The sequence below is a fragment of the Tympanuchus pallidicinctus genome, unplaced genomic scaffold (assembly GCF_026119805.1).
Source record: "Tympanuchus pallidicinctus isolate F22 unplaced genomic scaffold, pur_lepc_1.0 scaffold1, whole genome shotgun sequence".
In the NCBI taxonomy this organism is placed as follows: domain Eukaryota; kingdom Metazoa; phylum Chordata; class Aves; order Galliformes; family Phasianidae; genus Tympanuchus; species Tympanuchus pallidicinctus.
In genome coordinates, this window is record NW_026294618.1 from 100,367,612 (window position 1) to 100,391,596 (window position 23,985).

General features: G+C 44.7%; 2 protein-coding genes across 4 annotated transcripts in view; one reads left to right on the top strand and one right to left on the bottom strand.

Moving 5' to 3' along the window:
- Positions 1 to 80: 80 nt before the first annotated feature.
- MSH6 (mutS homolog 6) lies at positions 81 to 10,955 on the top strand. 2 transcript variants are annotated; one of them, XM_052682090.1, is made up of 10 exons: positions 81 to 332; positions 908 to 1,110; positions 2,741 to 2,916; positions 4,124 to 6,668; positions 6,940 to 7,205; positions 7,766 to 7,883; positions 9,129 to 9,218; positions 9,819 to 9,973; positions 10,162 to 10,361; positions 10,787 to 10,955. In XM_052682090.1, exons 1-10 carry the CDS (start codon positions 136 to 138, stop codon positions 10,866 to 10,868), a joined length of 4,032 nt encoding a protein of 1,343 aa, XP_052538050.1. In that variant the 5' UTR covers positions 81 to 135; the 3' UTR covers positions 10,869 to 10,955. The 2 variants fall into 2 exon arrangements, with proteins under 2 accessions (XP_052538050.1, XP_052538059.1); XM_052682099.1 differs by having other exon boundaries at positions 4,127 to 6,668.
- FBXO11 (F-box protein 11) overlaps positions 10,922 to 23,985 on the bottom strand; it is a 65,155-nt gene continuing 52,091 nt past the window's right edge. For both annotated transcript variants that reach the window (XM_052682154.1, XM_052682143.1), the window contains exons 12-23: positions 18,629 to 18,846; positions 18,267 to 18,352; positions 18,091 to 18,185; positions 17,220 to 17,342; positions 17,037 to 17,122; positions 16,612 to 16,688; positions 16,363 to 16,506; positions 14,961 to 15,071; positions 13,753 to 13,860; positions 12,815 to 12,923; positions 12,354 to 12,452; positions 10,922 to 12,278 (exon numbers count right to left, since the gene is read on the bottom strand). In XM_052682154.1, coding sequence (XP_052538114.1) covers positions 12,149 to 12,278; positions 12,354 to 12,452; positions 12,815 to 12,923; positions 13,753 to 13,860; positions 14,961 to 15,071; positions 16,363 to 16,506; positions 16,612 to 16,688; positions 17,037 to 17,122; positions 17,220 to 17,342; positions 18,091 to 18,185; positions 18,267 to 18,352; positions 18,629 to 18,846 — 1,386 coding nt within the window. In that variant the 3' untranslated portion in view covers positions 10,922 to 12,148. The remainder of the gene's footprint in view (positions 12,279 to 12,353; positions 12,453 to 12,814; positions 12,924 to 13,752; positions 13,861 to 14,960; positions 15,072 to 16,362; positions 16,507 to 16,611; positions 16,689 to 17,036; positions 17,123 to 17,219; positions 17,343 to 18,090; positions 18,186 to 18,266; positions 18,353 to 18,628; positions 18,847 to 23,985) is intronic.

A 23,985-nucleotide genomic window follows, 5' to 3' on the forward strand; every position in this document is an offset into this window, starting at 1 on the left:
GCGGCGCGATGCCAAGATGGCGGCTCCCGCCTGACGCGGTTGGTGCGGAGCGCGGGTGGGCGGGGCGCGCGGTGGGCGGGAGTGGCGCGCTGTCTTGGCGCGCGCCGGCGGCGGGCCGTGTTTCCCGCCGTGGCCATGTCTCGCCAGAGCACCCTGCTCCGATTCTTCCCCAAGGCCCAGCAGCCGCGGGCCGCAGCCACCCCTCCGCCCGCCGGTGGGGAGAGCCGATGCCGTTCTTCCAGGGAGCGGAACGGTCTCGAGGCCGCCGCCGGGCCCGCGGAGCGTAGCAAGGAGAATGGCAAAGCGGATGGGGCGGCCGCCAAAGGCCGCGGGTAAGCGAGGGGGCTGCGGGGCCTGGGCCCGCCTCGGGCCGGGGAGCGGAGCGATCATCTGCGTGCGGCGCGTCCTCTGGTGTGCTGGGGCTCGGCGGCGGGGGAGGGCGAGCCCGGGCCGCTCTGCCATGGGCGGGCTTCCCGTCGGCCGGGCTTTCTGTGCGCGAGGCTGTGGGCAGCTCAGCTCGTTTCCTTCGTGCGCCCTGCCCTGTTCTGCTGCGGGAAGCGAGCGGCTGTGTAATCTGGCCGTCTCCAGTGCATAGCCCGGGGCCGTCTCCAGTGTATGGCCCGGGATCTTCTTTTAACTAATGGCTGGTTGAGCGCTCCTTCGCCCTTAGGAAATACAGGAGGCGTCGGGTGGGTAGGGAAGGAATGCAAAGCGGAGCCTGGGGGAGCAAAGCACAAAAACGAGGCTGAGAGGGATGTGGGCACCGTTAGAAGGACTTGAAGGGCTGAACTAGGTCACGCCTCCCGGCAGCTTCCCAGGCCCTTCCGCAGGCACGCTGCTTGCTGCACTGCATGCCTTCCTCTGTGAGGATGGTGCTCGTTAACCCCTTCGTATCTTGTCTGTGCAGTGTCTCCAATATTTATTCTCCCGGGGACTTGGTCTGGGCCAAGATGGAAGGCTATCCCTGGTGGCCGTGCCTCATCTACAACCATCCCACGGAGGGAACCATCGTCAGAGGGAAAGGGAGCTCTTCTCGGATCCACGTGCAGTTCTTTGATGTCAGTCCCACGAGGGGCTGGGTCAGCATCAAGTACCTGAGGCCGTACAAAGGTAGGAGATGTCAGTAAGTTGCTTTGAAGAAGAGATGCCGCTCCTTTTGGTTCAGAATCTAGGCTATGGTGTTCTCCATAGGAAATGAGTAACAAAACTAAGAGCAGTGTTGAGAGTGAAAGCATGTTTTGTACTGCCTAATGTTAGGGAAAGTAAGTTTTTGTGGGTTTGGGGTGTTTGGGGTGTCTGTGGCTATAAAGCCCTGAGCCATCTTGTTTGCTAGGTTACAGTGAAAGCTGCAAGCTTGCTTATGTTTTGAAGTTTTTCTTTTATTCTCCACATGTATATAAAGAAAATCAAAGACAAATCCTTGAAATCCTGAAAAATGTTAGGACTGTCAAACCTTGTTTGTAAGCAAGTATTTGAGAGTTGACATTTGCCCTGAATAGGAAGATTAGGCACAAGAGCTCTGTCTTAAGGTTATTTCACTTAAGCCATAATTAGTTTTAAAATGGTAATGTTATCTCAGTGTTAGTACAGTCCAGCGTAGGTGAATGGGTTCACGTGCATCTTTCCTGAAGGCATTCTAAAAGAATCAGGTGTATTTTTAAAACAACTTGCAGTGTTTATAGAAGCAGATGTGGATTAGAAGAATTACACTACTTACCAAAATAATTGCAGTAAAATAAGAATAGTGCAAAATGTTTAAGCACAGGAGTACTAGTCTGTCTCCAAGAAAGGTGGCTAATTCAGAACAGAGTATGAATATTTAAAATGCTTGCTTTGCTATTAAATTAAGATGAATAGCACTTAAAAAAAAAATAAAAAAATCATTGGTTAAAAGTATTGCTTACAACTGAATAAATATAAACACCACAAAGCCAGGCTTTGTAACAGTTGGGCAAGCGAGAAATTGAGTGATTTATGTATAAGTAGACTAAGTGAAAATGAAGATGTTGCACATGAGTATGCAGTTAAATTGCATGATGGGATTTGCTCCTGCAACTGTTGTCATTATTAAATGCATTAAAAGTATTTTTAGGTTGTCTTGCTGCATTTGCAAACTAAAAAGAAGATCTAGTTTGTTGATATGTTGCATTTGCGTGGTAGAAATAGCTCCTTGAAACTTCATACTTGGGTACTGAGAGCCCACAAGTGAGCTACCTTTGGCCTGCGGTTAATTTGGAGCTGAAGCTTCAGCTAATAGCAGCCTCCCAAGTGACTTGCAAGAACAGGTGTAAAGATGTGTTAAAGCAGAACCTGTTGCTTCATGCAGACAGCTAAAAAAGCAGAAAAAGGAATCATCCTTCCCCATCTGTGGCATACTCTTCTCTTTCCCCAAGCTGAGTATATGGTATGTTGTGTATTCACCATTTATTCCTTCAGCGTAGCATTAGGATGAATCCCAACTTCTCTGAGGATCCTTTCTAGAAACCAGTCTGTAGGTTGGTTGCCTTTGCTTTTTGTCTTTGTTTTCAGGTAGTTGCCTTCTGCAAGAAAAGAGGAACTGCACTGCTAAAGGGATGTGAGAGGGGGGGGAAAATACTTTGTATATGAAATGTACATATTGTATGTAATATTTAATAATCTAATGATATCTAGTAGCTTGGATGCATTTAAAAGCGAAAGATGGATGCTAACTGGCTAAATTCTGGACCAGCTCAGTTTCTGACAGATGGCTGTTTTGCAGGCTCATCAGACAGAGAGGTGCTGAAGGGAGGTATGTTTTATAGTACGAAGCCTGAAATTAAAAAAGCAATGGAGCTGGCAGATGATGCCATGAGTAAAGATAAGCCTAAGCGACTTGAGCTGGCAGTGTGCAGCGAACCTTCAGATGCTGAGGAGGCAGAGGAGGAGGAAATGGAGGTAAAATATTTCTTGCTGTCATTTTCAGAAATAATGGTAGAACTTAGAAGCTGTCTCTTGGAGCTAAGCACGGAGTATCTGCAACCTTGTGGTAGAGTAACCACTGCTTGTCTGCTCCTTGATAGCACATACAACAAATGCCTATGCCTTTTTGTATTGCCTCTGTGCTGTTAGATCACATGCTGTTCTTCTACCTTTTCTACTAAGAAAAACAAATCTAATGTCTCTTCAGTGTTCCCTGACCTCAATAAGTTTCTTAAATTCTCTAATATATTTATAACCTCTTCTCAGTGGCCATTCCCTGGGTACCCCCGTTTACCTGCTGTCTGGCAAAGTACTCTCTTTTTATCCTCTGTTCATATTCTAAACCGTCCTAAATTCAGTTGAAATTCTCATTTCTCACATAAAAATTGTTAACTTTTTGAGCGCTTGGTTTAAGACACTAAGTTGGGTTTTGAAGCCTGATCTTGTGGAGTTGCACCAAAATACAAATTCTTATACTGTTAATGCTAGTCTGCTGGGATAACTAAAATGAGATCTTTTAGTGTGTTGCGTTCATAATGTATTATCATTCAGATACAATTTCAATACTGCCACGTGCATTGGAATAAATTTCTGTGGTATGAGGAAACTGCTGATGGGAGTAGTGTTCCTTACCTCTTCTGTCAGTGTGACCTGTCTGCTCTTTCTCCAGCATGACATTTCTCCAGCAACAGGTGACAACACTGCGGGGCAAACTACCACTCTGTACTTAGTACAGTCTTTCCATTGCTGCATTCTTCTAGCACAGGCACTGGTATTGTTAAAGCTTTAGGCTGAAAAGACAAATAATGGAGTTCCCTTTCTTTTTACTAAACATGCGTGAACTAAACAGCATGGTTAGCTGATGGAGGTGTTTCTTCTTTATGCTGGGTGTCACGTACTCTACACCTTTTGTGTTTGAAGCTTCTATTTTTTTAACATGGATCGCTTATGCATATTCAAATGAAGCAGTAAGGACTACAGAGAGAGGAGCAATTACAGCACGGGCAGATAGTTTACTTCCCAGTAAAGAATATCCTGTGAAGTGACACTGCTGTGTGGCTGTGACTGTCCTGTCTTTTGCTTGAAGTATCATAGCTACTGCATTTGTGTGCTTCTCTTTGCAGCAGTGATATTTTCACTTTGTGGGCAGAACTTTTAATAGGTTAAATGATTTCTCTTTCAGCAGATGAGTGGAAGTGCATCAGGCGACAGTGATGACAGCAACAGTGAGGAGGATGTGAAGGGCAATAAGCGAGTACCAAACAGAGGTAGTGCCATAAAAGCCAAAAGAAGAAGAATGCTGGATTCGGACAGCGATCGTGATGGTTCTGATGTAGAGTTCAAGCCTGATGTGAAAGAAGCAGCAAGCAGCGAGGAAGCTAGTAGTGGGGTGGATGAAAATGAAGCTACTGATGCAGAGACAGATGCAGAGAGCATTGAAGAAAGTCCTATAAAAGTCCCTTCTAAACGGAAGAGAGGAAACGTTAGCAAGCCTTCTAAAAGGAGTAGCTTAGAAAATGAACATTCTGAAGCACCCAAAAGAGCAGCACCAGTTTCGTTAGAAGCCAAGTCTAAGCTGACATTGTTTGCAGCACCTGACAATTTTGAGTCTCAGGCAAACGCCTGCAGTGGAGGCACTCCTGGCTTTGCAGCATGGGAACATGAGAAGCTTGAGTGGCTGCAGGAAGGGAAAAAGAAAGATGCACACAGGAGACGACAGAATGACCCTGACTATGACCCATGCACCTTGTACGTACCTGAGGACTACCTTAACAAATGTACGCCTGGAATGCGGAGGTGGTGGCAGCTGAAAAGTCAAAACTTTGATGCGGTGATTTGCTACAAAGTTGGAAAATTCTATGAGTTGTATCACATGGATGCAGTCATCGGTGTGAATGAGCTGGGCCTGGTATTTATGAAAGGTTCATGGGCTCATTCCGGTTTCCCAGAAACTGCATTTGGCAGGTTCTCTGCTATTCTGGTTCAGAAGGGCTACAAGGTAGCCCGTGTTGAGCAAACAGAAACTCCTGAAATGATGGAAGCGCGCTGCAAGGCAACGGCCCACCCCACCAGGTTTGACAAGGTTGTGCGGCGGGAAATCTGCAGAATCCTTACCAAGGGCACTCAGACCTACAGCATTATAGATTGCGATCCGTCGGAGAACCACAACAAATACCTTCTGTGTGTTAAGGAAAAAGAAGACTCCTCTGGACAACGTGTTTATGGGGTCTGTTTTGTTGACACGTCAGTTGGGAAGTTTTATGTCGGCCAGTTCTCAGATGACCGGCACTGCTCGAGGTTTAGGACTTTAGTGGCACATTACACTCCTGTGCAGGTCTTGTTTGAGAAGGGGAACCTGACTGTGGACACTCAGAAGATACTGAAAGGCTCGCTCATTTCTTGCATTCAGGAGGGGCTGATCTCTGGCTCCCAGTTCTGGAGTGCATCTAAAACACTAAAAGTTCTTCTTGAAGAAGAGTATTTCAAGGAGAATCAAAACCTTGGGAATGGGTGTGTTCTGCCCTCTGTCATCAAATCTCTGACTTCAGAGAGTGACTCGCTGGGCTTAACTCCTGGCGAGAACAGCGAGTTAGCTTTGTCAGCTCTTGGGGGAATTGTCTTCTATCTCAAAAAGTGTCTGATTGATCAGGAGCTGCTGTCGCTGGCAAACTTTGAGAAGTATGTCCCTGTGGATGCCGATAATGCAAAAACTGCAAGTGCCAGTAGTTTCTTTGCCAGAACTGACCAGCGCATGGTGCTGGATGGAGTCACTCTGATGAATCTGGAAGTCCTGCAGAATGGAACCAACGGAACCACGGAAGGTACTTTGTTGGAGAGGATTGATTCCTGTTGTACACCGTTTGGGAAGCGGCTCCTGAAGCAGTGGCTTTGTGCTCCTCTTTGTAATCCTTCATCCATTAATGATCGTTTAGATGCTGTCGAGGACCTTCTGGCGGTGCCGGCTAAACTGACTGAAATTAGTGAGCATCTGAAGAAACTTCCCGACCTTGAAAGGCTGCTCAGCAAAATTCACAGCATTGGATCGCCGCTTAAAAGTCAGAACCATCCTGACAGCAGGGCCATCTTTTATGAAGAAATTAAATACAGCAAAAAAAAAATCGCCGACTTTTTGTCTGCGCTGGAGGGGTTTAAAGTAATGAATGAAATTGTCGATGCCATGGAAGAGGTTGCCAGCGACTTCAAATCTCAAGTCCTTAAGCAGTTAGTCACCCGCAGAGCCAAACATCCGGACGGACGCTTCCCAGACTTGAGCGCGGAGCTTACAAGGTGGGATACTGCTTTCGATCATAACCAGGCTCGCAAGACAGGAGTGATTACTCCAAAGGCAGGCTTTGACTCCGATTACGATAAAGCACTACAGGATATTAAAACTGTTGAGGAAGATTTCCGTGCGTACCTCAACGAGCAACGCAAACTGCTCGGAGTCAAATCCGTGCTGTACTGGGGGACGGGCAAAAATCGGTATCAGATGGAAATCCCAGAAACCGCCATATCGCGTAATCTGCCTGAAGAATACGAGCTGAAGTCAACCAGGAAGGGATACAAACGTTACTGGACCAAGGAGATTGAGAGGATGCTGGCTGAGCTGATCAACGCTGAGGAGCGAAGAGACGCGGCTCTGAAAGACTGCATGAGGCGTTTGTTTTACAACTTTGACAAGAACAGCCAGGACTGGCAGACAGCCGTACAGTGCATCGCTGTGCTGGGTAAGAGCCTTTCGTGCACGTTTTACATAAAGTAAAATCACTCTCCCGTAGGAAAGGATGAAATCTGGTCATGGTAAGCCAAAATTTGTTTAAAAAAAAAAAAAAAAAAAAAAAAAAAAAAAAAAAGGGCTGTGGTCGGCCCTTCATTTGTGGTTTAAAAACTTTGGTTTGTGAGAACAGCGTTAATATGGCAGAACAGGTGGGGTGCTGGGTCTCACTGTTCTCAAGCTCTTTCATCATTCCTGTTGTGGAATTTCTTTTAATCTTGTAGATGTCTTGATGTCCCTTGCTAACTACAGTCAAGATGGTGATGGACCACTGTGCCGACCTGTAATTCTACTGCCTGTGGATAGTGCTCCTCCCTTCCTGGAACTGAAAAATGCACGCCATCCTTGCATTACAAAAACTTTCTTTGGGGACGATTTTATTCCTAATGACATCGTGATAGGCAGTAAAGATGAAGATGGTGGTAGTGAAGCTTCCTGTGTGCTAGTCACTGGCCCAAACATGGGTGGCAAATCAACACTCATGAGACAGGTGACTGCCGAGCTACATAAAACCGAGTATTCCAGGGTGCCTGTGTTTTGATGAAAGGAATTGTGACTTGGCTGTTCATAAAGGTCCCCGTTGTGATCTGAGGGGTGTGCTGCAATAACACTGCAGCCAAGTTATAATTCGGGTTGAAAATGCTTATGTTTAGGTAGTAGATTGTCTATTTTTTTTTTACTTTATTGGGGAATAAGTTCTATTGCTCTTGTGAGAGATGGTTGGAAAATGTGATAGAGCATCATAATGATCTTAGCCCAGGACTTGGCATCATCTGACAAAAGATGCCTTGTGTTGAACAAGATGAAAACAGTTAGGAGGCAGCTGGGGTGGCAGTAGGGAGTTTGCCTTATAAGCACTGCTTGCTGTGCTTTCAAGGCTGAGTACTTTAGTCTCGTAATCAGGGATTATGGTGCTGCTACTTGGAGCTGCTAAAACAGTGGGAGAAGTTTTATGTACTCGAGTCTGAGCTTTGTTCCCTTGTTCTCTTTGTGGAACCGGAACCCCAAGCACGCAGTGGAATTTCATGTGTGGCAATGTTTGTTCTGCAGGCTGGTCTCCTGGTTATAATGGCTCAGCTGGGATGCTACGTGCCTGCTGAGGTCTGCAGGCTCACACCCATCGACAGAGTATTTACACGGCTCGGGGCCTCCGACAGAATCATGTCAGGTGAGTTTGTGAACTCCAGTGCTCTGCCATGGAGGGAGGTTCTTAGCACACCTGGATGCAGGTGGGAGAGGGATGCCGTGTCATACGTTCACGGAGAGCTGGGCAGAGTGCTTTGTCTGCCATCATTCAGAGCAGGTGAGGGATTGTGTGCTACGCTCGTTTGTTCCGTGTGTGTATTGTCTGTTCTCTTGGACACTCGGGTTCACTTGTCAGTGCTGCATTTCCTCATTAAAGTGAACAGCTACACTGGGGATGTGTGCCTGGGGTGGTGCCCAGAGTCGCAGGGCTGGAAGAATAATCATTCTTTGCTACTAGGTGTAGTGTCACAATTCAGCTAAGGAAGGTGCGGATTTTCTGTGATCTTTGTACTGAAAGATGTGGGTCAGTGAATATGAGAACCAAAGGCCTACTGAATTTTGTTGCACACGAGGAATTTGGAAGTGAATCATTCAACCTGAACGCTTAATTAAAGAAAAAACAAGTCTTCTCCAATTGGAGGCTCTTGCATCTATTTCCTGTTCTGTTTAACTTCAGTACAAAAGGAAAACCATACGAAGTCCTGGAAATGCAGAGAATATTAGTGGATGGTGTTCAACCATGCCTGTATGAATCTTGTTTTAGAGCACAAGGGCGTGGAGGGTTATGTGGTTGTGACCCAAGGATACAAGAAGTAAACACCTCTCTACTCTGAAACTGCAGTAGTTACTGCTGCGTGTGATGAGCAGAACCCTGCTGAGAATTGGTAAATCTGGATTGATACCCATGGGAATATAGTGTGCAAGGCTCTGAATTATGTACTTCTGCTTGTAATCTGTTTTAAAACAAACAGTGGGATTTCAGGTCATGGATTGTAACTTGTTGTGCTGGCACTCCTGGCAGACACTTGGTTTTCAGCGGTGAGGTTTTTACTAAGAAAGGTTGGTTTGGATGACTACAGCCTTAGTTGTTTGAATAATCCATTACTTTGTCATCACCCACCAAAACAATAAGGCCGTTTCTTAACTCTTTTTAAGGTTTCCTGTTGTTTTTTTGTTTATTCCACATTGAAAAGTCACATATATATGCGAGGGCTGCCTTTGTGCGTTTGAGAGCAAGAAGGGGCAAAAGACCTTGGTTACGTTTTTGATGAGTTTGCTTCACATTTCATTTTAGCTCGCCTAAGACCCAGTGCAGATCAAACAAGCTTTCAGCGGTGTTCTTCAGCCTCTTCAATGTCTTCATAGCTATTTTTTCTCTTCTTTAAAGGTGAAAGTACCTTCTTTGTTGAATTAAGCGAGACTTCCAGCATCCTGCAGCATGCAACAGAGCACTCCCTCGTTCTTGTGGACGAACTCGGTAATCTGTCTGCATTGTAACAGATGGGAACTGGCTGAGATGGGCAGTAGAAGGGCTGTGCAGATGAGAGCAGGGTACGCAGAGGGAGCTGTAGTGTAGTGCCACTGATTTGTAACAAGACACTACCCATGTCATCCCCTGTAAAACATGGATCCCTTGGGTGCCCTTGTTCCCAGGGCACCACCTCCCATCCTCTAATCCCTATTAGCCTATTTATTTCCAGCTGAATTTTCCCGCTGGCCTTCGCTAGATTACCCACAGCAAATCTTTAGCATGCCAGCAGCAAGTCTCAGAGCAGAAATGTCTTTTTCTGCAGTACAGAAGAGATAGTGGCTGTTAGGGGGCAGATGCTGCAGTCACTTGGCCCCACTGGTGGCTCTCACTGCTGTTTCTTTCCTCCCACCCTCGCTGTGTGGAAGAGGGTTTGCTGTGTATTAGCTTGCAGCACATCAGTGAATTGCATCTGTAAGTCTTTAGGAACAACAGCTTTGCCTCTGATCCACCTTAACAGTCGTGGGGGTCTCTTCAGTGGCAGGTAGACGTCAGGCTGTTCAGCTTCTTGGTTCTTGGGGATGACGGAGCTTTTCCATTTCACCCCAGGCCGAGGCACGGCTACGTTTGACGGAACAGCGATAGCAAGTGCAGTTGTTGGAGAACTTGCCGAGAACATCAAGTGCCGCACGCTGTTCTCCACGCATTACCACTCCTTGGTGGAGGATTACTCGGGCAGCGCGGCCGTGCGGCTCGGACACATGGTTTGTATCAGCTGTCACGTGCGAATCCTGAGCACCAGCGGATGGGATTCGTCCTGGTGGCTGGCAGACTTCGTGCTGTGAACGCTTCTCTGCAGCCTTCTGCTCAGACCCAGAGCTCCCCTGAGAGCAGGTAGTTTCGTGCAGCCTTGTGTGACGTGAACTAACTGGCAGTCATTTAACTTTTCTAGGCTTGTATGGTGGAGAATGAGAGCGAAGATCCAAGCCAGGAAACAATTACATTTCTGTATAAGTTCATTGAAGGAGCGTGTCCAAAAAGCTATGGCTTCAATGCAGCCAGACTTGCTGACATCCCAGAGGAAGTTATTCAGAAAGGGCACAGAAAAGCAAGAGAGTTTGAAGAAAAGACAATGTCACTGCGAATATTCAGGTGAGGCCTCTTGTCTGTTCTGAAGTTGGACATAGTTTTCTTGGCAGCCATTTTAGAATTCGGTTGCTGCTTTTCTTCACAAAAGCAGAGCAGAGGGGGGGAAGTAAAACCCAGTTTTGTGAATATTAAATGCACTACAGTCACTGGGGGAGGGACACTCAGTCTGGCTGTAAGACAGCAGATTGGATGCTGTAGTCTGAGTCTGGGTCACTGTGTTTGCGCCCAAAGCAAAGCGTGGCCACAGAGGGGCAGGGTGTGAGCTGAGCCAAAGCCAAGGGCTGCGAGTGAGCCGTGCTGGTGGCTGCGGGGGCACAGCGCTGCAGGCTGACGGCAGCCTTGACCCACGCAAGGACGGCACGCGGGCCAGGCGCTCTTGCCCCTTCATTGCTGTGTTCAACGACAGTGATGCTTTCTGCTTCCCTCAGGTTTCTGTGCCGGGTGGTGGATGGTGCCACACGTGATGCGAGCGCGGTAGGGAAGCTTAGCGCTATGCTCAGTCACCTCTGAGCTCGAGGAGTTTCTGGACTGGCGGTTTGTCAAAAAGGGGGTAGCACACAACGTTATGATCTAATAAACTTTATTTTTTAAAAATGACCATTTTTCCATTGTCTTTCCTAGGAAATTAAACCCTTTAATTCTTACCTACCCTCTACATAATGGTTATTGAGTACTCCACAATATATTAAGTCTAGATGTTATGGTACATGCATACACTTTCAGGCTGTTGATTACCCACTGTCACCAATACACATAAATGGAAAAAAGCTATGAAACTGTATAGGGCTGTATATATACTTGTCTCAGCTTCATTAGAGCAGGAAATTGCTGCGATTTCCAGCAGGTTATGTAAAGTAATGTCCAGACTGTTCAAAAAAAACTATGAACAGAGTAAAATACAAGACTGTTTTGAGGAGACTTTCTACCGTGTACTTTAAAACATAGTAAAATTTCACTCACAAAACTTAGTTACATGGGTACTCTGTTTTATAGTGCATTATAGTCTAGGAAGTCTCATTAAAACACTCGCTTTTTTGTTAGGGTGGTTTGAGTACAGACTATTGCTGGGGCAGGGAAGGAGATTATTCTAACTTCAGAGGACACCAGAAAAATTGCTGGATATAATTTAAGATTAGTGTTTTCTCTTTCATAGAAAGAACGTACATACTGGGACATGAGTACAGTTACAGCAAGTCTAGGTGTGCTAACAAAACAGGACACATTCAAGTACAATAAGATTTTTTTTTTTGCTTGAAATTAGAAACAAACTACATGAGATTAAAGCATTAAAATCATATTTCTCAATCTGAATAAATGTTAAAAAAAAAATCAAAAGAAATGCAGAAGTGCTAGCTCACATTTTTTTTTTTTTTTTTTTTTTACCATGTTACAAAAGCAATTGGTACCCATGTCCATAAAGGCAGCAACAAAGAATGCTGCTTGTCTACAGAATAGTACTACTGCAAATTGGACTGCGTTTCAATGCTACTTGTAAAAACACCAGCTTTCGGAAGTTGGTATCTGTACAAAATTGCAGCTTATTTTTTCTTCACTTCTGTCCCTTCAAAGTCTTTGTTTACACAGTAATGCTAAAACGCCCAGTTCTGTTATCCTGAGTCAACATATTGCCACTTTCTTTTTTGGTAGGTTGAGCTCCATAGTGTCAACACCTCACACATCCGCTTTAATACAGTCTCTTTCTGCAGAAATGGGCAAGTATAACTTCCTCCAAAAAAAAAGGTTTAACAGTTATGATATTAGAATGGCAGGACTTTCTTTCTGAAAGGAATTCAGTTGTGCTGCAATGTATTAGATTCTATAGGTGGAGCAGAGTCATATAGTGTATCTGTATCGTGTGTGGGCTCTCCAGCAAGCGTACAGGGATTAGACAGTGTTCCAGCACCACAGTCACAGAAAAACCTACAAAGAGAGAGAGCTCTTTAGTTCTCGCGCTCGCATCATCAACAGAGCTCGACACGCTGGCAGGAAACATACCTATCATGTCTAATGAATTCTACGTCATGTCCTTGATGGCACTTCTTAATGCAGTTCACACAAATGGCGTTGCGGTCCGTGGTGTTGCAGGTGTGACACCTGGGGAGAGACACACCGGGCATGAACTGAAACGCAGCGGGCTGGGATGGGGCTGGGGAGGGCGTGGGGCAGAGCAGCACTTAAGGACGCACACAGCAGCCTAACAGCTGGGAGCTGCACAGCAACTGGGAGCTCCCTGCTGTGTTTTGGGAAAGGAGCTCTGCCATGGGCCGCCTTGGGGCTCAGGTTCGTGGCAACCACCCGTTTTCCTCAGCGCCACGGAACCTGACTGCATCTCTTCTCTCGCAACTGAGAGACACGTCTGCGCGTTACCGACATGGCGACTTCTAGGGGCCCTGCTGAAGGAAGGAGGGGACTCGTCTGAGGAACCCTGCTGTGGGCGGCCGGAAGGAAACTGTTACCTGTAGAAGTCATGCATGGGATAGCTGGTGTAACTGGATATCTTATATAAACACTGGCCTCTACTGACAGCTTTTTCTATGGCATCTTGATTGTTCATTATTTTGTTATCTGTTGGGGGGGAAAGAAAAAACAAGCACACTAAGTCAATGACTTTTCAAAGACATCCAAGTCGTTTTTTTCCCACCTTTTAAGGCCTAAAATGATTAGGAACAGTTAGTTCTATGTCTGTGTTTTAGTTTTGGCACTTCTGCATATGAATGACTTGATGCAAGACAGCTGCTCAAAGGCAGGGAAGATGCTCAGACAATGCAGTGCAGCGCTCAGCCCACCAAGACTGCTCCTCTGTGCATGGACTGCATGAAACTTCTGACCTGCCCTTGTAGAACACTTGGTGAACTGGTTTGTGAAGGATGGCTAGAGACAGGTTAGATCCCATCTCGTGCACGCTTCATCAGACACTGGAACTGGCTGCCTGTAAACTGCTCCTATTTTCTGAAAAAGTGCTTTGGGATTGTGAACATCCACGCTTCCAGATCCCAAGAGCTGAGAGAGGTGTGCTTCTCTACTGGACATCTGTTTCCAGAGCTGTGACAGAAGACTTCCCATTATCCTAGCTTAGAACATGGAGTAGAGATGTGCAGTGACCATCTCACCCGCTCGGAACCAGTGACAGCTCAGAGACAGAAGACCTAAGAACCACATCTACATGACTGGAAAACCTTAAGTTACCTTTGGAATGTTCTGGCTGTCCATCTAAAAATCTCACAGGGCTCAGCTTGGCTTACAGCCCTCAGCCCAAGTGCTCAGTTACAAACTCAGCTCAAAGCCAGACCAGATCGGAACCAGAAGCTGAAAAGAAGCGGTCCAATAAAAAGGCAAACCAGCACTGAATTGAAGCACAAAGCGACCAAACACAACCAACAAAGGCTCGGCTCACCTTTCATCGTGACGTTGACACCAGATGCGAGAAATAAACCCCCAAAGCGGTTGTTGAAAATCTGATTGCCTTCTAATGTTGCAGTAGCGTGATTTGTTATTTCAATGCCTGTTGTGGGCAGGGAACAGAGGAGAGAAAAGGAAAGTGGGAGAAGTCAGTCCTTGGCCATTGTGCAGCTGCACCTCCCTGTGGGGCTGTGGGGGTTTCTGTGTGTTTTTGGGCTTTTTTAACCATCAGCTCAAGGACAAAAAGAAAACTGACATGGTTTGAAATGGGGACTGAAGCACTATAAAGCTGAGGTTCAAATCCTCACTGAATCCTTTTGGAGAGCTACAGTTGGCACACATGGTTTCTAGCAGGAACAATATAACATCAGTGTATCTGACCATAACACAGTACTATTATCAGATATTCTCCAGAGGACAGGATTTTTGGGTGCTCAGCCTGCCATCTTCACATACACATGGAAGCTCCTGGACGTGCACTTTACCTTTTCTGAAACATTTTCAAAAAACAAATTTTCAAGAAGAGGACCTAAAAATCATCCCAATCTTCACTTTCATCATTCACCCACGCCTTCATTTCTCCTGCACTGCTCTCGACAGCAACCCATCCCTCCCCCCACTGCACACAAAACAACACCTTCACAGCCTCCTTCTCAGAAAACTTCCCTCTCCTGAAAAAAAAGACGGGGGGAAACTCAGGAACACAATTTTAGTTGGAATGGAACGGAAGATGTGTAGACATGTGATCATTTAATATTAAACATTCCTCATTTCTTCTGGAGTCAGAAATGCTCATTTCAAGCACTTTCCAAGTTTGTGGAATGAGGGTTATACCTGAGATGCAATGGATGTCCCTCTAAAATCTATTTGTTATACGGTTCCTTGTTTTAAAGCAACAAAGCATCCATCAGATCAAACTATAAATACTTCCTAGACAACTTTATCCATCACTTCTAAAATAAAACAGTGAAATAAACAGTATTTCACTGAAAAATGAGAAGGAAGACGATGCACTGATTCTCAACACATGAGCAACAAAAGGTATTTTAGCTACAATTCCAAAATTATTTCAAGAACAGACTGAAGGCCATTCCAATCGCTTGTTAAAACCTTCAGTGATGTGGGGTAAAGACACAGATTTAGCTCAGTGAACAGCTCACTCTAAGCTCTAACACTTCAAAATTCGGTCTGAACAACACAAACCTGCAGCAAAGCCATCAAATATTCGATTTTTCCTTAGCACAGGGTGGCTGTTGGTGCTGATAAGAACACCAGCTTGGGCATTCCTGAAGATATCGTTCTCTTCCAGAAGACCTATTACAGAAGCAGCAAAACAGAGATTTCAGACTGTTAACATTTCCTCCATAACCTGTAACCATTCTGTGGAATGTTCATTCTTTCATCTGAGGAATATCCATCAATAGCACTGAAGTTGGCTAGTGAAGCTTAATGTCACTTCAGAAGCACAGAATGGTTTCGGTTGGAAGGGACCCTAAAGCCCACCCAGCCCCAACCCCTGCCATGGGCAGGCTGCCCCCCCACCAGCTCAGGCTGCCCAGGGCCCATCCAACCCGGCCTTGGGCACCTCCAGGGATGGGGCAGCAGTGCCAGGGCCTCACCACCTTCTGAATGAAGAATTCCCTCCTAACAGCTAACATAGATCTCCCCTTTTTTAGTTCAAAGCCCTTCACCCCTGTCCTATCGCTATCTGCCCACGTAAAAAGTCACACTCCCTCCTGTCAGCTGCCTTTAAGTACTGGAAGACCTCAGTGCATAAGCACATGAGGACACTCTTTTCACACAAGGACAGAATGGCCAGGGTTGGAAGGCACTTCAAGGACCACGAATCTCCAACCCCCCTGCCACAGGCAGGGCCTCCAACCTCCCCATTTAACACCAGACCAGGCTGCCCAGAGCCCCATCCAACCTGGCCTTGAACACCTTCAGGGATGGGGCAGCCACAACCTCTCTGGGCAATTTTCAGTGCATACTGTACGTAACATTCTGCACATAACAGAATTTGGGAATGTAGGAATGCGTGCACAATTACAAAAAATCCCTCTAACTGCCATATTGATTTTATAGAAACGAGATATTTCAACTTTCAGATTTTCTTCTAGTTTTATTCTGCACTTGCTGCTAAAACTAGCAGCCTGCCAATACAAAGTTTAATTTGCATTTTTGTTATTGCAGGACAGGAATACCTTAAAATGATTCCTTCAAAAACATTTCTTTTTTTTTTCCCCCACAATCTTTCACACTGACAAAAGCCAGAAAGTTCACATGCAAGATGTTGGCTAGGGAACTTGAATTGAGTACTGTCCTTCAGTGAAATGGCAAAGCTTACAGATGAGACAGGAGCACTGACGTAAGCAGTAATCAACACAGTCGTCTCAGATGAGATTAATTACCCCTCTGCCTCCCACAGAGTTTAGTATTAGTGATGTAATTAAGGCTAAAAAACACCACGGTATGTTTGTTACAGCTTATTACTTCAAAAGATGAGAGCTGGATTTCTAAAGAGCATTTTAAAATGGGCACTGCTTAAACTGAAATCAAACTCTTGTCCAGAACACTTGATATATGCCAGAAAGGGAAAAATTACCTCTTCCTCCATTAAATATACAGATGCCTCCATCTCTTCCATCATGGATTTTGTTTCTTCTTAGTGTAGGATTGCTGTCTGTTTTAATCCACACACCAGCCATTGCATTATCAAAAATTTCATTGTCTTCTATAAATCCAAGCCCTAGAGAGTAGGAAAAACAATTAAAAATAGTAAAAGATATAAAATGGGAAAAGAAAACATCACAGAAAAATACTAACTGGGGATAGATGACAGAAACAGACCTACCAGAATTATAAACAAGAATACCACCATTCTGACCTCCCCAGATCTTGTTGCGTCTGATTTTGGGGTTGCTTCCAGTTCTAGAGATACAGATACAAAGAAATCATTTATCACAGCTTCCTGTTCCTCAAGGCCAAACCATGGAAGCGCCTCTACAGAAACATCCCACAGATGTGACTGATTGAAACCTTAACAAAATGCTATATTTTCAAGTCAGCAAACAGATTTAGGTTTCCACACGCTTCAGAGCTCAATACCCAGCTACATTAGAGACAGTTCCTTCTGCTGAGCCGCAGCGTAAGAACGCTCCAACATTCTGAATTCCACACGTTATTTTTAGCAGCGAAGCAACAAGAGCAGTTAAAAAGAAAGGATGAAATAACACAACACAGCGTCTGTTTAGGCAGAGCAACGAGAATACACGTTACCTTATCTGAACCCCTGAGTACATGTGATTATAGATGTCGTTGTCTTCTAACACGCCGTGTCCGTTGTCGTAGAAATAAACTCCAACCTAGCACGGGAGAAATGTCATTATTCGTGTGGAGGTAATGAAATACAAACCGTGGCTCTTCCTCCACCACCCTCCCTGCACGCTGAGTACAACTCACCTGTTTCCCACTATGTATCCTGTTCCTCCTCAAGACCGGAGTGCTCCCCGTTGTCACCCAGACCCCAGCCAAAGTATTGCTGTAAACTTCGTTCTCCTCAATCACACCTTGGCCTTTTTCATGCTGAATACAAGAAGTGTAAGAGTGGAGACCAGCTGCTAAGTGCAAATACCCTTTTGGTGCTTCTACCCACCACCCCCTCTCGGCTCCTTTACTGTGGGAAGTCCTTCTCTCCAGGTATGTATCTGCACTGTTTTTAAACAATCACGTTACATCACCATTTTCACTCTGTTGTAAAATTAACAACCCTCTGCATGTGAACCACTGCACTTCAATGTTCTGCATTAATACTTGCAAACCTTTGCTGCCTTTTGCTCGAAGAGGCACCTCCCCAGCACCAAACCAGAGCTGGCAGCTGCTGCCCCTCAGACCAACACCCAGCCTCATCCACTGGGCTGGCACACATCTCTTAAGGTAACTCTTTACCACATGCTTGTGCTTAAATGGAAAGCAGTACTCTCAGTGTGAACTCTCCTGGTTAGATCTGTAGAAGAAGCAGAAGAAGCTCTCCACTTGCAGCATTAGCTGAACATCTGGCAATTTTTGGTAGGAAAAGAAAACGTTTCCTTCACCAAAATGCAAAATGGTTGAAGTAAACTGACAGCTGCATCAGTTTAACCAGAGGAGATCTCGTATGTGCTGAAAACTGCACTTTATTCCTCACTTTACCCTGACACAACTAGCCTATTTTTTAACTTAAGAAATGCAGTCAGTGTAAGCACAAGCATGTACTTTACACAAAATACCGTCCTCTTGTAAGCCTCTATGAACTGAAAGCAAGTTTTCCTGCCTGCCTGCAGGTAATGCTTACCACGTAAATGCCACCATGCTGACCATCATGAATCTTGTTGTGTCGAACTATGGGACAGCTGTTTGTTCTGATCTGTATTCCTGCCAATGCATTACCTGTTAACAGAAATGGCAGTCAATGCAACTTCTGTGCTCATTTTTCTCCGAATCCAAGATGCAGTAAGAAAAGCAGCTTACCATAAATGTCATTTCCTTCAATAAGGCCTCTTCCGTCACCGAAGATATAAACACCACCTTGATTCCCATTAAAAATTGCATTGCCCCTAAGAAGCAAGATAACAGTTGTGGAATTGTACAGTGCTATACAATACACAGTGTCTAGGACTGTACAGCACTCAGAGTTGAAACAAAACAGAAACAGAATCTTTGTTTTGTGGCTTTTCAAGAAATACCCACTTCAAGTACACGCACAGCCAAACACAGACAGCCATTTCATTTTTACACATAAACATTCATAGTTCAGTAACAATAAAGAAAATAAAGTTGCACATTTCCCATTCCCACCAAAGCTTCACCACTGAGCAGAGAAACACCAATACCTTATTGTTGGGTCACTGTTTGAGGTAATCCAGACACCTGCAAAGTTGTTTGCATAGATTTTGTTCTCTATGAATTGTCCTCTTCCTTTTTCATGGACATAGATGCCCCCGGTCTGGCCATGATGGATTTCACACCGAACCACTGTCGGATTGGCGTATGCTTTCACTTCAAAACCTGCTATCCTGTTCCTATGGATGTTGCAGCTTTCAAAATAACCCTTTAGACACAGAACATACAAAGTTTCCTGTAAATATCCTTTGTAAAGTGAAGGCTGAATGTTCTGATATTCCCTCCCTTCCCAACACCACTGTAATTTAAGAGGGAACAACACCTGAATGGACAAAGTACTTATTTGGCTAATTAAAACAGCTTGTGTACTTGTTTTTGTTCCATCTACTCCAGCAGACACTGCTTTGAAATAAATTAGGGTTATATTTTTTAACTGATGTGATTTTGTTCACTGCTTTTCTTTTTCCAAGTGTTTTTCTTCTGCACTCCAGGAGGGCCTTCTTCCTGCTCTCTTTCAAAGATCACACCATTACAGAAATGCAGGTATTTCCTATCAGCTGTTTAGAAAATATAGACCTTTAAAAATAAAATTTAAAAAAAAAAAAAAAAAAAGAATGTTTTTTTCTTAAGTGTTTACTGATGCTATACTCTTAAAATTAAAAAAAAAGGTCAGAAAAATGTGCCTAACAAAGTCTGGAATAGCCTCTGTCTGAGAGTAGGTGGATTTTATAAAGACAGCACAAAAGCAGCATAAAATAATCCACATTCACAACGCAAAATAAACCCTTTCTTCTTAGGGCCAAGGAAAAATCTGCTATATGCTACAAAAGGCCAACGGAATTTTTATGCATTCTACAGAGAGACCGGCGAAAGCTTCGTTTACATTCTGGACTGTATAAACACTCCTTTAAAATTACCAGATCTGAAATATTTTGAAGAATGCCTTCTCATTTGGGAACAAGGAAAACGAAGCCTTATGCTTAGGGCTCCGTTTCAACACTGTAAAATTACTTCAGCTCATTCTTCCAGTCAACTGAAGGTTCTCTGTTGTTTGCATACAGCGGCCCACCACCATTCCATCTGGTATCTCGTCTCTGGCACCTGGCAAGAGACATCTGTGTGTGGCAGGGAGGGCTGCTGCTGGGCTCCTGCCTGCAGGCTCAGCGCTCGGCAGAACGTGGCTGGTTTAGGAAGAAGAGGTTAAGTTTCACAGGCACCGCAAGACAAAAAACAGGCTGAGAACTTGGAAGTGAAAAACAAAGCACTCTTTAACCTCTCAGAGTTGGCACTGCGGCACAGAAACCCACGGGAAAATAGTGTGCAGGGTAAGAATCTGGCACTGCGACGTATTGTCCCACTTCACAGTCACAAGCGGTGACCACAGTCACCAGCACACAGGAACTCCTGGGACTGAAGGCTGCAGTGAGCATGCCCTGGTGCAGATGGTGATCTAGAGGAGGACGGGTCTAGCCAAAAACAAAAGTCAGAACCCCAAATTTCAGGAGAACAAACTTCAGGCTATTTAAGAAATCCCCTGGATGGGATCCCCTGGGAAACCGTCCTCAGGGACAAAGGAGTGGAGCCTTCAGTGACTGGAAAAAGGGAAACATCACAGAGACTCCATTTGTGAGGCCCCATCTGCAGTACTGTGCCCAGACCTGGAGTCCCCAGCTCAGGAAAGGTGTGGAATTTTTGGAAAGGATCCAGAAAAGGCCACCAAGATGCTCAGAGCACTGGAACAGCTCTCCTATGGAGACATGCTAAGGGATCTGGGCTGGTTCAGAGGAGGCTCCACAGAGACCTCACTGCAGCCTTCCAATGCTGAAAGAAAGCTTATAAACAAGAGGGAAACCAACTTTATACATGGTTGGATAGTGACAGGACAAAGGGGAATGGTTTTAAACTAAAACAGGGAGATTTAGGTTAGATGTTGGGGGAAATTTTTCACTGAGTTGGAGATGGCACTGCTGCCCAGAGCTGTGGCTGCCCCATCCCTCAAAGCCAGGCTGGATGGGCCCTGGGCAGCCTGAGCTGTATCTCATTTAGTGCTTGGCAATACAACTACATGACCCTTGACGTCCCCTCCAACCCAAGCCATTCCATGATTCTATGGAAACCTACTCAACTGCATGTAGGATTTTTATCTGGAAGACACTGTGCTGCGTAAAGGCTATTTCCACTCTGCAGTGATCTCATCTCACCCCCTGTTTCAGCAGCCTGATCGAGAACCTCACAACTAAGGTTCTTAAGCATTTCCACAGTGGAACTGGAACATTCTTAATGATTGGATATTGTTAAAAATTTCACCTGCTTGTTGAAATACTTTCAAGCACACAGGCCAGTGTTACTGCACTTCTCCCTTTTTTTTTTCTTTTTCAAACTCCATGTATCACCAAGACTGCATCACACTGCACATAACATTTCCAAGCCTCTAGTCGCAGTTACTATGTGACATAAGAGGATCACTCCTCATATTTTTAGCTAAGATAACTGTTATTCATGTGTTTTCTTTAAGGTGCTACTTTTTGCATAAAAAGGAAAAGGTCTTTGGACTCCACCTTGCTTCTATCATAGCACTGGAATACACAGTTTAGCTGTAAGAAAACAGATCAAATACTGTTGTTTCAAATGAATCGAGTGAATGTAGTCTGGTTTCATTATTATTTTTCTTTTTAAAACTGTTCAGTACCCATACACTTAATTCCAGACTTCAGGACTTAAATCAGAAGCTTCTCCTAGCAGACTTTCAGCCAACTCACAAGCTCTCCTTTAGAAGCTACAGAAGCACTCTCCCTCACCAGACTTCCTCCACCTGAATTCACTTTATTACATGGTTCAGAGCATATTCATGTCTTGGAGAGGTTTATGGACATACACATATACTGAAATGGATTAGGAGTGCTTACATAACACATCAATACAGCTTAGATGAAGCTCCAAACCCTCAGATAACATAAAATTAAGATGTAACATCTTCGGCTTGTCAGTACCCTTTACAAAATGGCCACACCAGTACATCCCTAGAACATATAAAATAAAGCAAAAACATACACAAATGTGTGTGAATGCAACCCTACTAACACACGCATATGTTGCTAAAAGGGAGTTCTGTGTGGGTACCACTTCGTCCAACACAGAGCAAGTATGCACCCCAGGATGTACTGGAGAATGCAAGAGAAGTACCTAACAGCAGAATTCCTCTATGCCTGGCCTTCCATTGACAAGAAGAACGCCAGTCCCACAGGTCGGCTAAGGCTGGCAGGGGCCTCTGGGTCCGTCTGCTCCAAACCTGCTCCAGCAGGAACTCCCAGAGCAGCTGGGGAGGCTTCTCCAGCACTGTGCCAGTATTCCAGCATCCACACAGCGCAGGAATACTTCCTGGTAGTCAGAGGAAGCCTCCTGCGTTCCAGTTTGTGCTCCCTGTCTCTTGTCTGTCACCAGGTACCACTGGGAAGAGCCCAGCTCTGGCTTCTCTGCACCTTCAAGGATTTACATACACTGGGGAGATCCCCAAGTCTCCTCTTCTCCAGGCAGGAGGCTTGTGCCAGCAGCAATCAGTAACTGCAGCAGATGTCCTGACCAGCTTACGCTGAGACCAGGAAACTGCAAGTCAAATGCTACAACTAGTACTGTGTTACTCCTCTATTCCTACTTCTACTTCCCCAGCAACCCGGGTAGAAAGAAGAAAGGCCTCATTAGTTTCTTCCATACACAGTGCATCTTCTGTTACTACTATTTCCAGATCACCAATATCAAAAACTCAATCAGCAAACAGAACAAGCACCTACAAGGGCAGGAGAACATGCTAACAAAAGGAAGAAAGACCCATAATTAAGTGAGCCTAACAATATGCAGGGATCAAAATTTGCATCTTCTAGAACTATCCTCTTTTTTTCCATTATAAAATACACTGAATTTTTTGAAAGCTTGCTATGTTCTTTTCTTGCCATAGTTACATTCATTACTTATTGAAATTACAGAAATTCATTTCCCAAAGTAAATACCTTATTTTATTCAGTAGGCACCTGATAGCTGGCCAACACTCCTCCAACACAGAAGAACCTCACGTTCAAGAGGAAAGTTAAGGCAACCTAGTGGCTGAATTGATGCATTTAGTTTCTTTAAAATGCCAGACTACTATTTATTTGGAGCAAGCATTCAGTGAGTACAACTGAAAATGATTATTTTAGTTAGACAACTGAACCTACTAAATCTGGGCGGAGCGTGAGATAGTGAGATACATGGGGGGCATGGAAGGAACAGGGGATCCAAAGGTCAAAAGATAAAGTGAGACAACGAAATGAGAAAACAGAGGTACATTTTACACCCAAGCTGTGTTTGTAACAATGACCTGGGAGTTGTTTTTCTCAGCTACTCAAAGCCACTGGTGTTCAGTGCTTGCATTTTTACAAGTATTATTTTTTCTTCCTTGTAAAATTGAGTAACATCTACCAACAAAATAACAACTCAGATGACAACAGATATTTACTTGCGAAGAGTGAGTATGTAACATAACAAGTCCAATTACAGCCTTGACAAAGAAGAGGCCTAACACATTCAGCCAAAGCTGGTCAGGCACCTTGTCAGGTATTAAGGCTGGGAACAAAATGTATGGAAAGGAAGATGCAGCACTACCCCACAGCATGTGACACATGTATTTGGTTTGGCTGACCTCATTCTCCAGCAGCGTTCTGAAATCAAGCCTGTTACAGGAAGGCTTCCATTACAGCAGCACCTATTTATCTACAGCACCATTAAAACTGAAAGCCCAAAGCAAGTGGCTAGAGAGTTTATTATTTTCTATAACAAGAGGCATATGCAATCCCTGCCGAGCAGTATCCAACTCCTGCAGCAAGATAATCAAATTCTGTGCTAGAGGAAATCCAAAATCACGTTGATTTTGTTACTACACTTGATCTGAAAGCGAGCAGCATTAACCTCAGTAGCCCTCATTTGGTCTGGCATTTTGTTCACTGTACTTTAATCACATTCTGTACTTCCAATGTGCAGCCCACGTTTGCATTCCTAACTAAAGAAAAAAGTGACCAGAAAAAAAACTATCATTTTTGTCAGCTGGATGCAGAGAATTAAAAGTTTGGCATTCAAGCAGGAAAAAGGATGATCTGGCACTGTGTGAAGACATGCAGTATTTTGCCAGAAACAAACAAGCAAATAATTTTTTATTCCAATGGCAAAAATCCATTCTGTTCTCTATTTCTAGGGCTATGCACACTGATTACTCACTACCTTACACATACATGGAAGGTATCACCTTCATTCCACACAAACATTCTCATTAAAGAACATCTGAATGCTGAAGCAAGCTGGGCATGCTCTGCTTCCGAGC